General features: G+C 40.5%; 1 protein-coding gene across 1 annotated transcript in view; it reads right to left on the bottom strand.

Annotated features, from left to right (window-relative positions):
* Positions 1-3440: 3440 nt before the first annotated feature.
* RAB21 (RAB21, member RAS oncogene family) overlaps positions 3441-16029 on the bottom strand; it is a 160045-nt gene continuing 147456 nt past the window's right edge. Inside the window, exons 6-7 of the mRNA XM_078678257.1 lie at positions 15616-15704; positions 3441-5894 (exon numbers count right to left, since the gene is read on the bottom strand). Coding sequence (XP_078534383.1) covers positions 5755-5894; positions 15616-15704 — 229 coding nt within the window. The 3' untranslated portion in view covers positions 3441-5754. The remainder of the gene's footprint in view (positions 5895-15615; positions 15705-16029) is intronic.

The following is a 16029-nucleotide window of genomic DNA, read 5'->3' as shown; positions in this document are numbered from 1 at the left end:
CAAAACGCAACATTGCGAGATTGCGGAGGGCTCAGAGTCAACCAAGTATCGAGGATTGGGGTAGAGATATGGACTGGTGCATGGTCACCAAAAAGTCCATTTACGAAGCCAGGGAGTGCCCGAATAAATGGACGCAAGTTTGGGGACCAAGGAACACTCACAGGGGAGAGATATGTGGACCTCCAAGATCGAGAGAAGACAATGTAACTGGGATATGAATGTGTTTCAATGGGAACTGTCATTGTTTCGTGATCAATATGTCTCGAGTACCATTTGTAAAGTAACTACTATTGCCATTGTACGTGTAACATGGCTTCTCTTTATGTCATGCCTTGATTTCCATAAATAAAAAAAGATTTATACAAAAATAAAAAAGAAACAGGCCAAATGGCTTTTTCTGAGAGAACATTAACTGCATCATCACATACTCTGCTTCAAGTCCCCTTGCTGACAGATTTGACATTTATCCCAACAGATATTTCTTTACTTATTTTGATTGGATGGTAAATTGTTATTTTACTCTAGGGCCCTTTCCGGGACTATACTAGAAGAATACTTCTTGGGCCGATTACCGATTTGTCATTTACTTTACTATGCGGTGACGAGCCACTCTATGATTGTTTTGCTGAATGTTACAGGAAATGTATTGCACTATATGAGAAACTTAACTAGCGGGCCCACTACCGGGTACTTGATCAGGATTGTTTACTCCTTGATGTTTTACAATGTTGACCTCAACTGTACTGAGTTTATTTCATGCTTTTACCTCTGTGTACAGCGCTCTGATACACGCGAGTGTCATGTTCGCGCTTTATAAAACTTTTCAAATAAATAAACGAAAAACAATGTCAAGTAGGCCGAAAAACGGCCCTGGGTACTGCAGTGCAGATCCACGTTTCTCACGTGGAAAAGAAGGAACTGATGTCAGTGCGTCGGGGGAGGGCTTAAATGGACTCTGTTGACGTAACATTCGAGAGCCAACATTGCTAAAAGCCCTCTTCTGATGCGTAGAGGTACTGTTAAAAAACATTTCCAGATCCGGTCTGGCGAGGATTCTAAGATGAGGAATCTGCAGCTAGATGTCACTATCAGATCCAGATCACAAAGGAAGTTCCACTGTCCAACCCCAGTCTCCCACATCAGCCTCCCTTCCACAGCCACACCCAATGTGAACTATTCATGTAACCGGTGTAAAATATTAGACTGTGTCGCATTCATACTCCCATGCCATCAGCCCAACTACCTTGATACCATTTAAATAGCTTTTCAGAAAGTGGTGATGGAATCAAGAGTGAAGTGTTGAAAACCTCTGGTTTACCCAGAGAACCCGTGTCTACACATGTCCTCCAAACACCTTAAAACTCTCCAACTGCCCTTCAGCTCCCGAGAGAACACCAAGCAAGTCCTCGCTGGTTCGATGGTAGAGTCATCAACCTCCAAAAGGTCTCCAAATTCTTGGGGCAATCCTACCGCTGATGCACGATGGGCAGGACAAGAAGTGATGGTGTCAGCCTGAATGGCAGAGGAGGACTTCTCTCTTTAGTGCTTTTGAGTGTTACAAAGAATCAACTTTTAGTTTCCCCAGTGGTGACTTGGTAGCAACTGCCTCTTCCCTGATGTCCCACTTAACTAGCCATATTCAAAGTGCCAAATTTGATCATCCCTTCTCCCAACCTGACTCCCAACCTCCTCAACTTCTTGAGCATAAACCTCAGTCAACTCTAAAGATCCATGCGAGAAGCTGTTGGAGCACGCTACCTCAAAATAAATCTGCTGCCGGCAGAGCAGAGTTTGTGCAGAGAACTGGGTAAAGCAGCAAACTCATAGTAGAGTGCAAGACTCTTGATCTAGGGTGGGGGAAGCAACCCCTTCTTGGACATTAGTAACAACTTGCAATACTCTGAAGCACTGGAGGAGCTAAAACAAGTGCAGACAGAGAAGTCCCAGACTACAAACCCTAACAGGCATGGGAACGAGGAGAGCAATGGGGATAGTGATTCACAGTAGGGAACAAAGAAGGCAATCAGTTGAAAAAAGCAAGGAATCTCCTCCTGGGTGAAGCATGCAAGCACTGGACATCCAGGGAGCAGTGTAATGTTCCGACAAGCCTCAGCAACTCAACAGCCTTGGTATGGTGATTTGATAGCAAATATCCAGGATGGTCTGAACCATAGCTCCATCATAGCCATCCCTGACCTTCTCCCACCCAATCTGTGTCCCTGCCTTCTTGACAGATGTGTACCCAATATAAAAAAAAACTACAAGCTTGACCTACATGCAAAAACCCCTGCCCTAAGTAAGTTCAAATGTCTGGTGCACACCCTCTCTTTCCTCACTGAAGTGGAAGGCAAGAAAATATACAATGTTTGATACAATGAGATTGGTTTAACCGAGTCAGTTGTCAAAGGGAGCCATCCTTACCTGGATGCCCAGGCTAAGAACACCAACGAACCTGCCATGTTGTTGTACTTTACCCAGCAATTATTACCATGCAGACCTGGAACAACCTGCTCTTTAAGACCAGGTCCCTGTGGATTAAACTAGCAGAAAATCCAGGCATATTGCCCAGTCTCTAAAAAAACACTAGGTCTCACACTGTGCATCACAGGAGCAAATCGAGGGTCAGTGAACAGGGCCACACTACAGTCATCAACTCTCCACTCACTGGAATTTACCCAAACAAAACTAATCAATAGCATTCTTGATTAAAAAAAAGCGACACCCCTAACAACAGCCCCTACTAGATTAACCTCACAGTTAATCCAGAATAATAACAGAACTTGTATACAATTCTCTATAAGCAGGTTGCTCTGACTTTTTACTTCCAAGTCCACAGATAATCAAGTGGTAAACACATAATTTACACAGTCCACACACCAAACCTTATTCCAAGCCCATAAAACATTAGTACTGTCTTATTATTCAAAGATGGTGTGCCCCAACTAGCCATCAAGAAGGCTCATTCACCCAGATATTGACCTCATGGTAGTTCAAAATCACGCAGTAATTTTCACTAATCCTTCATCTCCTAGGTACAAATACATGCCAGGTTTGCAGTCTAAATGAGCCTGAGCAGACCATACCCACCATTTACAAGACATGAACTTGCAGCCTGGTGACAAAACGTCCGTTTTTAGCCAGAGATATTATAATTTATTTTCCAGTTTCTTTATTTATCCTTAGATCTTTGAAGCGGCCCTATGGTGACATAAGAGCACAACAGGTAATCCCCAAAGTACAGGAAAGACAGTTTAAAGTAAAAAAATATAGGTGTGTAGTGTTATGCGGATTTAATGGCACACTTAATTTTCAAGCACATTTGCTGCAATCAATCGTTAAAGCAAGGGAACTAGCCTAACCTTAAAATGTATTAGCAGTTTAATAAAATATATGACAGCTTTTTAGCACATGAACACGAATAATGAGGAGAAGACAACTACTTCAATGGAATCACTTTTGAATTTAATGTTATGTTACCACATTTTACGTTACTTTTTTGCTGCTATAAATATCCGGCCTCCCAAAGCGGTATAAGAACCAACCGTTTAATTTACATTAGGGATATCGTAATAGGAAAAACTTGGTATAAGTAGAGGGTATGTGTGGCCCATAAGTAGAGGGTATGTGATAAAATACTGCAGCCAAAATAACAAATGGTTTATAACATACTTGAAACAAAGTCACATTTGACAAGGCGTTTCAATGAAGATATTCCGATGTGAAACATTAAACTACAAATGCAACATCCCAAGCCACAACTGTATACACTAATGTGCTGTGTTTGTCTCACAACACAAAACACACCAAGCCGTTTTTCGGTTCTGTGCGTCCCAACCCGCATACCTAATAAAGATGTCTGTTTCAAGCCTCCCCTCAACCTCTTCAAGAAGCCCCCTTCATAGGCCTTCACCTTCAACAAGTGCACTCATCTGCTAGGTCTTCCACCTTGCCTACCGAGGGAGGGTGCTTGGGTCCGCTGAAGGTCTTCAACTCTGTTTCATGTGCAAGAACCCTGTAGACATCTTCCCCTTTGATTGGCGGAGGACCCTTGTCACACAGTCACAATATTTGCCTTTCTATAGTTAGTGTGGCACATAAACAGAGAAGCACAGTGTGTTTACCTAATAGGCGGGACCACTGAATCATTAAGCCATAGCATAAAATGTGGGCTGCAAAAAAAAAAAAAAAAATATAGGAGTGGTTTTAGATGGGTTCACTAACCAGTGACAAGGGTAATGTGTCAGTTTGTAGTACATAATGTTAGGCTAGTTAAAAGAAAAAAGTAAAAGTAAAATGAATATAGTCTGATTTAACATTTACCGCTTTCATGCAGGACAGATTCAGCAATGCCAATGTACAGGAACATTTTTAAGATTTCAGTCACTGTTAATTAGCTTTAAATATCAAATTGTATACAATACTTTTTTTTGTTTACCTTAAACGTAACGTTGTTTTACTTTTCAATTAAATGCTCTATATAAAGTAGCTCACACAGTGTATACCTCACACTCAACTGCGTCCAGGTGTTAGAATATCTTGTACATCTTGCAACAAAAGTTAGCTGAACACAAGCCTGCAGTGGATTAATAAGTCAAAACTGGAAAAACAATCTTCAAAGCAGCCACTGTTCAGAATTTGGGAGGTAATGGGAACTTTAAGACTACATATCTTCATACCAAGACTGAAAGATACAGACATACATTTTCTTCAAAGGAAGATTTTATTCTATAACGAATAAGTGGCAACAAATGATTCTCAATGGAGAGAGTTTTAGGGGCTATCAAGTGTGAAGAACCCCATGTTCAAAGCCAATACTTGAGGTGCCTCACAATCCAAAGTGAAAAGACTTGAGAGGTGTTTGCATCACAATTTAAATGTGTCAGCAGATATAGCTGTGCTCATTCGCATTTCTTGGCAACTAGTAAATATACAACTGGGGTCGAAGTGTGGTTTTGGAACAGAATCGCTGTCTTTCCAAGTGCTTTCACAGGAGAAAATGGCAAGTTAAAAAGGAGACGCACTAAATTAACAGAGCAAGTGAACAGAAGAATCCTAGTTCCCCAAACTTCAGTTTAAGGAATGTATTTTGGTGAAACAGACAAGTAGGTACTGACCAGTGACGGAAAACAGTAGTTGTACCAACTGCTATTCATTTACAGTTGAAGACACTTCTGTACTTATTCTAACTCACACTAGTAAAAGGCAGATCAAATATTTAATATGTAATTCAAAAATGGCATTTTACCAGGTCAGCATACAAGACGAGTATAGAGTTTATCAAAGTATTTCATGGATCTGGGCCTGTGCAAATATTGCAAAAATAGTACTTAACGTCTCTGCTAATTAAAAAAAAAATCTGTTTATATTTTAGAAGTGATACAATTTAGTAGACCACAAAATACAAAGAGCTGCAAAACGTATACCACTCCAACAATAACGTATATAAGTTATTAAATAATAACGATCTGATTTAAAAGAATATAAATGAAGCTTTTAAGTAGGTCTTGTCTACATGCATATTATTCCTTAATAAAGAAAAAAAAAAATGTAAAAAGGCCATTGGTAGTTGCTCTATTATCTGTAGAAAACGCCAATTCTCTGGTCACAGAATCCACTAGTTTAGCACATAAGGTCTCCGCTGTGTTATGTGATTATTTTAAAATATTTGAACTCATTTCACTCCACTGGTTAAAGAATATGCGACTTGGAATATGGCAGTCTTCAAGGGGGGACAATGAGCCGCAGTTTATAGAGTTATCCGGAAGAGCAGCAGCCGCCACTGCTCTGCACCTGCGCGTCGTCGTCGATGATCTGTACCCCTCGCCGAGAAGTCCCCGACTGACTGGAACCGTTGCCTTTAGCTCGTTCATCTGCCTGGGCTGTTTCAATCATTCCTGAAAAGGAAAATTCGAATAGCACACTTTAGACCGCAGCTTTTCAATATAAAGGTCACTACGGGAACAAGACATTTGGCTAATATACTAAAACTGCTGGAATTTGTAGGCGCGTGAATTGCTTAGGTCTTTAAGAGTTTGTTCGGAGTTTATCTTGACAGTCACATAGCTGAGGATAACGGTTCTCCCCAACGTCCGAAAATATCACTTTAGGACGGGAGAGGAGACTTTAATGCTCTTTCCTGAGCCAGATCACACGGTTGTTAGAAAGGTAATCAAAAAGGTAACATGCCTCGTAGTCAGAATGTATTTAAGTCAATCAAATCTCTAACATACAGTCACATTATGCATACAGTTTCTATCAATGAGAAGCGGTTCAACATTAAAAAAACATCCTTAAAGTAAGGCAGGGAAGTTTTGGCAACCCTCGAATGACAATATTGAGGCTTTAGTAAAAGAGTTGAGACCTGAAAGTTGCTCTTCTAACCCAGCATATTAGGGACCACACGTCTGCATGGAGTAAGCTCCCACTAAACATGCTAGGGTGGGTGGCCCCATTTAAAATGATAGCTCTCCCCCAATTACAAAACATTCTACAAACCTACTCTTACAGGGCTCCCCGCTATTGTTCTCGGCAACCCAACCCACGCAGATTAGCTACATATGTGCAGGAAGCCTTCCAAGAATGGCTCACAGGAGTGCATAAAATTGGCCTTTCTGGTGGACTATGCTTCGTGGGCATACAGCTGTACCACTGGGTTCTCTAACTGATCCCTATCAACGATTGGATGTTTAACGGCCATACCCTTGGATTGATGGCAATCAGTGAGGAGATGGATGGGTTCGGATGAAAACCGACAAGGGACATACCACTATGGCACAGCAAATGGCTTCCAGAGGTTTCACAGCAAAGTGGGTTATGTGCTTAGAACAGAATTGAGATAGCCAAGAAAACATGTCTTGGCTTCAGACAATCACAATACTTCGTCTACTTGCAACTAAGGCACACACTGGAGGTTCCAAAGATAGGATGAACTTCCTCTTGAACTTCAACCCCTTAAGAGTCTAAGCTCACTACGGAAAATATTACAGATGAGGGAGTTTCACTACTATACAAAGCCCTGATAATAAATGTACCAGATCCCTAGGTGGTCCTCAGGGAGAAATGGAAGCATGATCTGGGAGATCTACTGGAGAAGGAATGGGTTGCAGCGAAAATGGCAGCCAGACTACTGGTAATTCCCCCACCTGACTATGCCTTATTCATTTCAAGTATTGCCATAGGATATACTTTATGCCCAATAAATTACTGAAAATGAGATGTGGCCGGGGTCTCTCCTGTTTGCGATGTAAACCAGAAAGCAGGACCTCATCCAGTATGATCTGGGAATGCCCATCTTACAGAGATAGTGGTCCAATGATTTTTAACGGGAAACATCCTTTACGACGCAATTTTTACCACGCAGTGCCTTTACAACGCAGGTTTTTCCAGGAAAGTCATTACAACAAATTGCGCTGGGGGGCGCTCCAGGATAGTTAATAGTTTAATTTACTATCCAACACCTTCTCTACTATCCACGGGGACTGGAGATGGAATAGTAAATTAAACTATTCACTATCCAGCACCCCCCAACGCAAGTCGTTGTAACGACTTGCATTGTAAATCCTGCGTTGTAAAGGCATGCGTAGTAAAAGCATGCGTTGTAACAACGTACATCCATTTTTAACATGCGAGAAGCAATGGTTGTCTTCCCAATCGACAGAGGTCCAAAAATGGTGTTGCTGTGTGTGTGTTCCCAGGATTGGACAGCCACACAGGGGCATAGGTTACTAGTGGGTAATGGATGTACAGTAGCAAAAAGAGATCGAGCATGGCACTGGCGCTCCAAAGATGCTCTCCCAGTTTTGGAATGGGGGAGGGGTATGGAGTACTGCTCATTCGCAGAATGGTATATAAGTCAACGGGTTGACACAAAGAGCACACAGCGATCTAGGGGACATGGTGTGAACATTTTGATACTGTTAGGCTTTAACTAAGCCCAGACCCGACATAATGTGATTCTGTTTGGGAGGCTGAGCCTAAATAATGGAACTCAGAACTTTGCAGTAATCCTAACTTGGAATCACTGATTTAACATTAGTCACGATATCACACTCACACTGTAGTTGTGCACAGTTGATGAATGGGGTGTTTGTTCCGTTTGATCCATATTCAATCAGCATATGTAGGTTGATGAATACATAAATGAAATGGATATTTAAAAAAATAATCCTCAAAGTAATCAAGCTTCTCCCCATTTTAAAGGGCCTCGTGCGATGAATTGTCATAAGATGGGAGAGAGTAGAAGAATTGTCCATGCTCCAACGTTTCATTTGAATTGGAAGAACAGTTCTATTTTTGAACAAGTATTTGTATTGTAATACAGAATGGACAGCTTTCAGACGTTCAAGCTGACCGTGCTGCTGTTGATATAAGGATAAAGATGTATGTTGTGGGAGTACAGTTAATGGAATAGGTTTTGGGGTTTTCCGAAAAGCGAGCAGAGGCAGCTGTTAAAAAGAGATGATACGCACAGTTTCCACTGCAAGCCACCCGCTGTCCAGTCTTATTTGCTGTTGACAGCTGACTAAACCAGAGGTGAATAGGAAAGAGGGTCCTATAGTGAGACACCTAAAGAGAGTATTGTGATCAATCATATCAACTGCAGTGCTTGAGTTCAACTAGTACAAGGAGGAAAGCACATCCCCCAACAGTTGTTTGACGGGAAAAGGGCCACATATTAACAAGCACTAGCAAAGCTAAAAGGTCTAGCATTCCCAATGGTGAATATAGAGACCAACAACACAAAAAATATATATATGCATGTACGGAGAAAATACACACAGCGAGCAGATAGTCACATATGCACAAAGAGAACGAAATGACAGAGCAAGCATACACGGACAGTACAGGTGGTGGACACAGGTGCATCCATGCATACATATGCAAGAACCCATGTATGCCCTGCTTGTATGATGCATGTATGTACGGTGCCTGTGCGTTAGTTCATAATGTGTGTGTGCATGCCATTGTCACTCTTGTCTCTGTACACTAATCGAACTCTAATGTTGTCAGAGCATGTCTTGTAGAAAGAACAGACCAGTTGGTTTAACCTGAGCCTGTTAAATCCACTTTTCCTTCCATATGCCCTAGCCAGGACCTTTTTGATTTTTAGTTTGGCCCTGAAACAGGCAAATACTCCTTTGAATTTGGCTCATATCTGCTAGAGTAAGAGCCAAACATTATACAACCTCCCCTTCTTCACTGTGGCTCATTCTTTGAGGCACCGCTGAGCCAATTACCTCTAAACAGTAACTGTGGAAAAGGGGACCTGTGAATGAGACCACACTAATGCATTTCTTCACAGGCTCCCGCTTAGACATTAAACGGAAGTGAGAAATGTGCCTTACCTGCACGGCTTGGGTGAATGTGATCGGAGAAGCTGGGCGCAAACTTCAGTGCATTTATCATTATCCCTGGTTACTCCAGGATGGATAAACCTCTCCAGAGTCCCAGAGAGGGATTGGAAGAGGGGCTTAATGTAAAACAATATGGTGCGCCCTGAAAGGACTCAGTCAAAGAGATTAAAAGAGCGTTAAAAAGATCTAAGAAAGGCAATTTTGTATTGCTACCTTAGCAATTTAAGTGAAGTTGACAGTGAATTTGTGTGGTTTTTATATTTGAATTACAACCGTAGTTGCACTTCATGCTCACTCTACATTTCCAGATATTTCAGTGCTCCTAGTGGTATTACACAGATTTACAAGAACTTTATACACTGTCTGACCCATCCAAAGTCGGTGGACCTGAACACACTCAAACAACTTCACAAGTTCTCCACTAATGTGATATTATATCCATTTCAGCTGACTTTTACTGTCCAGTGCACTCCAGAAATTAGTCACAAAGAAAGAATGCAAGTTTGAAATATAATACTTGGTAGTTTATACTAGATTACACAAACTCTCGTGGCACATATTCATCAATAATTACAGCATACTATAAATTACAGGGATGAGCACCCAGAGCTTGTTTAGCCACAGTTTAATATGGCTGTCTGCTGTTCAGACACTTCCCTGTTGACCATTCCATACACTTTGACAATCCAGGTGCTATCTCTCATTTGGTGTAAAATTACACCGTACAAATCAGGAACATCTTGCATACAAGCAATTGGACAAGGGATACAACGAAAGGAAATAAATAAGGTGCATTTCTTTGGAACCTAAGGTAGATAAGCTCACCAATCAAGGTTTATCTTATTCAGGTGCTTCATTTTTCGTTCCTGGGTCCAAGAGCATTATGTGGCAAAATACATCACCAAACCAAGACAAGCTACTGTACATTAAACTCGGTTTCATAGGGACATCACTAATTGTTACCGTAGTTGTTTTTAGGGTCTCAAAAAGGAAGAATGCCGGAAACCAAGAAGGCAGCAGCTGCATATTGAATTTATCCAATGCCCATTGAGAGTCTGCAAAGTCCTTTATGTCATTAGAACGTAACTGCTTATCTGCAATCTCCTCATCTATTTCAAGACACAAGGATGACGTCTACACAGTCATCATTCTATTGATTGAAAATGCCATATTCACACCTTGGTTCCTGGAGCTCAAATCTAAATTCATTAACTTCGGGCACACCTTCAAAAGGTCTTACATAAGAGTGCCCTGTGTTTTCGTTTTTGCCCATGTAGGTGATTTTGGCTTTAGGATTCCTTTTTTGGACATGAATCCCTTTCCTTTCTGCGAGACAAGAAGCAGTTTGGTATTACTTACCACAGTGAAGATCACAAAAGACTGATGTGTGAAATTATCTCTTAAAGTACGAGTTACTTACCTTAGGTAACGATGTATCTGGTAGAGACAATTCTAGCCGCAGATTCCTTAACGTACAATTATCCCCAGGCGTGAGACTGGATCCGGAAAACTTTTTGCCACAGCACCCCTGCGTGCCGGGAGGACAGCATCATGCGACTCCGTCCAGGCGTCGTCCGCGTACGGGACGTCAGCAAGGTCACATAAGTGCCACCCCAGGCAGGCATGGATGCTGTGGCAAAAAGTTTTCCGGATTCAGTCTCACGCCTGGGGGTAATTCTACGTTAAGGAATCTGCGGCTAGTAGTCTCTATCAGATACAAAAGTTTCATTCTTTAGTGTTGCTCCATCTGGGTTCTATACAAAAGGACATCATCATCAGAGGAAACTGTAGTTTCTTCCACCGGATGAGACAACCCTGTCTGACTTGCCTGGTGCACTCTGCATGAGGTTACTCTCTGATTATCTGAGCGCTTAACTGCTGTGGACGCTGCAGATATTCAATGACTTTTCAGATGCAGAGGGAATAAGCAGAAGGAGCAAGCCATTAACCTTGCTGCTTCTCCGATATAGGGAAACGGATACACCTTCCTGAATGGACAGAATAGATTTGAGACGGAACCTTAGAACAAAACACAATAATCTGGAGAGTCCCAAAACAATGCTGCATAATGAAAAAACAATTATTGAAGCAAAGTTGTCTGGAAAGACTTGAAAATAACTTCGGAACAGCAACTGTCTGTCCTTAATGGAGGTTCCCATTCCCATTCATGTTGATGGTTCGGATTATCTAAAATTGCTGGACGAAGAGCTGTATCCGCTCCTCAATCTATAAGCTAAAGACACTCCTTTGAGTTAAGGAACATGGGACATTTCAACTTGAGCAAGCATTAAGAAGAAAAATAAACAAGGCTCTTCAATCAGTGCTGGAATTTATCCCCGGAGAACAGTTAGTAACTTAACAAAACTCACTTGACATGTTAAATCATCAAATCACTAACTATGGATGAGTAATATGGGAAAAAATAAACCCCATAATTGGAGATTGAAACTGTTGAGACTACCTTACTTTAGTTTCAGTTTAAAACTTTATCTAAGAGCAGCTGCTATTTCACAAGGACAATCCGAAGGAGGTTTAGCAGCAGAAAGTTGCAGATCCAGAGTTGTAATACCAGGAAACACAGCCAATGAATGCACAGAAGCACACTGAGGGAGAACAGCAGAGCCAAGTTTTGATGGAACACCAAACAAAAATGAGGTTTGTCCTAAAGTGGTAGTTGATGCTAGCATCGGTTGCGACTGTAGACAGGTAGGGCTTGGGGAAAGGGGACAACAGGACCACAGAAGGTGTTGCAATGTTCTCACCTACGACAAATGAGTGTCTCCCATACAGTCTGCCAAAGACTGGCTGACACTTTACACTCCAACAAGATGTGAGATAGACTTGTGTAATATGATTTTAATCTCCAACAAGGTGAGAATTCTTTGAATCCAAGCTTTGATATCTTCAGAGGTAATTGGTATTTGTGCTACCATTTAGAACTCTCCTCCTATTACCCAACCAAAGGTCTTCTGTGTGTTCCTATTTAAACTCTTTTCCCCCATCACTTTTTGATATATGGAGACTACAGATTACATAAGAATTATATCTGTAAAGCTTAGAAGATCATGCAGGAAATGTTTTTCTTTAGAGCAAAGTAGGTTTTTCGACTTAGAAGTATGACACTTAACTAGATCAATTAATAACACTACTGCTCATTTTAGTCCAAGATAACTGCACAGCTCATTTGTAGGCCACAAGTATGATTTATGTAACATACTGATGGCAACAACGGTGTGATCTTGAACAAGTTGACTAATACGATGAATTCCTTTTTGGATTAATAAGGGTCGTTAAAGACTACTACTCCTTAGTTTAATGACATTTTAAGAAATCTAACTTTCAAGACAAATTTCAAGCTTGCCTGAGACCTATATGTGATACCTTTTCAGAGGGTATTCAGCAAATCCACCTCTTACTCTATCTATCAACAGTCCAAAGGAATGCTAATGGAAGACACTCAATGGCTGTTGGTGCTACGTGCATGCAATTATGCTTTTCATATTCTAGCGTGGACAGAAATTAGCAGAATAAGGGCCCAATGGTAATTCCCAATACCATGGAAACGAAATATAGCCTTAACAACTGGAATCTTAAGTTTACTACTTGAGAATAATAGCTTAACTGCTGGGCTGCTAACAAAAACGTAAAAGTGACTATTCCTATGCCCCGTTACCAAAATTGCTATAAGACAAATATAAAGCGTTCAGGACATAAAATAAATTCTGCGCAGCAGATTAATATTTACTATATTGATTCTGGTCTAATGACTGAAGCTCAGCTCACGTTATTCAGATATATCTAGACCAATTAGGTCTGGAAATCTGGTTAAATTATATTATCTTGACATCTGCTCAATGTCGAATCCGGTATTTAGTCTCTTGAGACTCCCAACAAAATAGGAGGCTGTATCTTATTTATTGCGCATTCTTGAAATGGACATTAATATTGATTTAGAGCAATTCATTAAATAACTCGATAATTCACCAATTCTTGTTAATGGTTCCAAAGATGGATGCAGAGAAATTAAGTTACCAGTGAAAGACAAACGCTTATTTGCATTCTTGTGCCCCTACCTGATCTCCCTTTATGTTATTTTTCTACAAAGTGTTCCAAGGATGAAGCCACATTAAAAAGTTAATGACACAGAAGACACCCTTGTTAAGTGCTTTTAATATTGATATTTAATGGTAGAGCAACACAAAGACATTACTTTAGAATATAAATAATCACACAATCCCATTCTGTGAACACTGTCGAAATTCTATTCAGTATCCTTTTCAGCTAACCTGCAAGTGGTGGTCAAATCTATCTTTGGTGAACTGGATAAGGTCTACTACCTGTAGGAAATTGATGAATTCCCCCTGTTTTCCTAATAAATTGTAACTGACCTTGGTGTAAAATGTCCTACATTACTAACCCCAATCTTTTAGCCCAGATGGTACTTAGATTCAATGTTAATTAGTGTATAAGCAAAAAGGTATTTCCCCAATCTGTGCAGGAGAATAACGTCCGACTCATTCAACGACCTGAGGAAAATTCAAAATAGATGTAGTCAAGTTAAAAATGTGAAAATATAAATGCATATTTACTAGTCGGAAAGCCATAAAAAAAAAAAAAGGATAAGGGTGTGTTGGTGGGGGTTGGGGGTGTAAGGGGCGGAGTGGTGAACCGAATCAGTCAAGTCTATGAGATTTTTCCAGTTTAAAGAGGTTTAATAGCATGCCTAACCGGATGCGGTGATGGGCAGATTGGTGGTCATTTAGGCGACTAAACATTTCCGTTGGTTTGTTTTATTTTGCAATATCCTGCAACTCTCAAATTACCTGCACCTCGACCATTTGGTCAATTATATTTTTTAATCCATCTTTTACAACACAAAAGATTTGTTCATCTCACTTTTCCAAAATGGTTATGTTAGGAGAGGACATAGCATTATTCCCCACTGAAGGAGTGGCAGTTTTAACTCTGTATTGCTATATCACGTAGGGCTCAGGAAGATAGATTGTGGAATTCAATAACTGTTTTTCAGAGAGCATGACAACTAAAATGGTCTGTTGTAGTTAAATTGGAGAGGCTGGTAACATTGTTACTGTCATGCCCTTCTAAAAATGCTGACTGATCACCTCTGTTCACTGCCTTTTAAATATTTATGTTGAAATTATGGCTTCACTCATTTGTTCTTCATCTGTACACAAATGCCACGGATTCTTCTAAAACTAGAATGGGGATCAGGGTTTGTTGGAACCATTATTATTCAAGTATTTCAACCCTGCATGAGGGGAACTGAGAATGGAGGGCAGTCAATGGATCAAATTAAAGTCAAGGCTTTGCCTGTGAAGGTCATGGGGGACATGCACGTTTGTCTTGGGATAAAGGCGTATGTGATACACCCGCAGAAGAAATCAAGAATCTTGGTTTTAAACTGGAATCTCGATGGAATCTCAAATTTCAGATGTACACAGGTTCTATTTTTATCAACTCAAATTGATCAGATGAATTCTTTCCTCCCCAGTCCTGGTACTTTCTCTGCAGTCACCAAATTTCTGCCTTAACTGGATTATGACATCTCCATTTCGCTAGAAATTTAGAGAACATCTGCATAATTGTGTGGGTTGCCCCCTTGCGCCACCAAATGTTGATAATGTTTTGTCTCAGAAGACTTTGTACCACTATCTATTCTTCTGAGAATTAATTATTTAAGTCCACTGCTTATTGTACAGTCACTGTTTCATGCACAGGACTGAAATGTTCCCCAAATCGTTTAAACACGTGTCGGCTGGCGTAAGATCACTTGAGCAATAAAAGACAAAAATTGCTCACACAAGAAGAAGTGAAAGATTAATTTCTAGGACTAAACCAAATGGATGCATGCTCATAATACTCTGTACTTAAATTGATATTGTGTGTGCATAGGAAATGGTTTACATAATTTCTAGGTATTGTTTACAATACCTTGTGGAGGGTTCAGAGGGTTTCCCTTTTCCTGTGGCACCACCAACTACGGAATGTTAACCAGACAGGTAGTCATAAACTAAGCAGAGCGCAAGTATTCCCTGTAAACATAAAACCCTGTTTCTTTGTGAATATAAAGTTCCCCAAATCGTTGCCTCTTGCTTTTCAAGCTGTCCTTCATCATTGTTTCTATTTAGGCATTGAACAGACAAGCTCATCTCCATCAGTGTTGTCCGTGGGTGTTGGTGGATGGTAGGTTTTGTGATTTTCAATCAAAAGCAAGTAACTAAAACACACAACGTTTACCTACTTTTGCAAAGGTCAAGGAAGAGTTCTTCAATTCCTTTATTCTGTTTGGCTGAAGTGTGATAGTGCTTTGCTCCCACAGATTCTGCATACCTGTTGGCAATCAGAAACTATTAATTATAATGTAAATGTATTCAATCAAAAACATCACATTTAGTAAGAATACTGGTTTACTGCATAAAGACACTATAGAAAATTCTCTGGGTAACAATTTGTGAACTGCTGCATATAATCAAAATTCCTTCTTAAAGATCAACAGAAAGCAATCTGTCTCAGTGATATTTAGCACTACGTTGAATTGCTTCGATGCCCTCTCTTTTAAGGAGTGGGAGCAGGAATTTCTATTTGACAGGGATTCTATGTGTGAGCGTGTGGGTGCACCATCTTTGGATGGCACACAGTAGTCTTATTCACTCGT

This window comes from Lissotriton helveticus, chromosome 1_1 (assembly GCF_964261635.1).
Source record: "Lissotriton helveticus chromosome 1_1, aLisHel1.1, whole genome shotgun sequence".
Taxonomy (NCBI): Eukaryota; Metazoa; Chordata; class Amphibia; order Caudata; family Salamandridae; genus Lissotriton; species Lissotriton helveticus.
The sequence above is the reverse complement of the archived record's forward strand: the minus strand, read 5'-3'. Positions and strand labels throughout refer to the sequence as shown.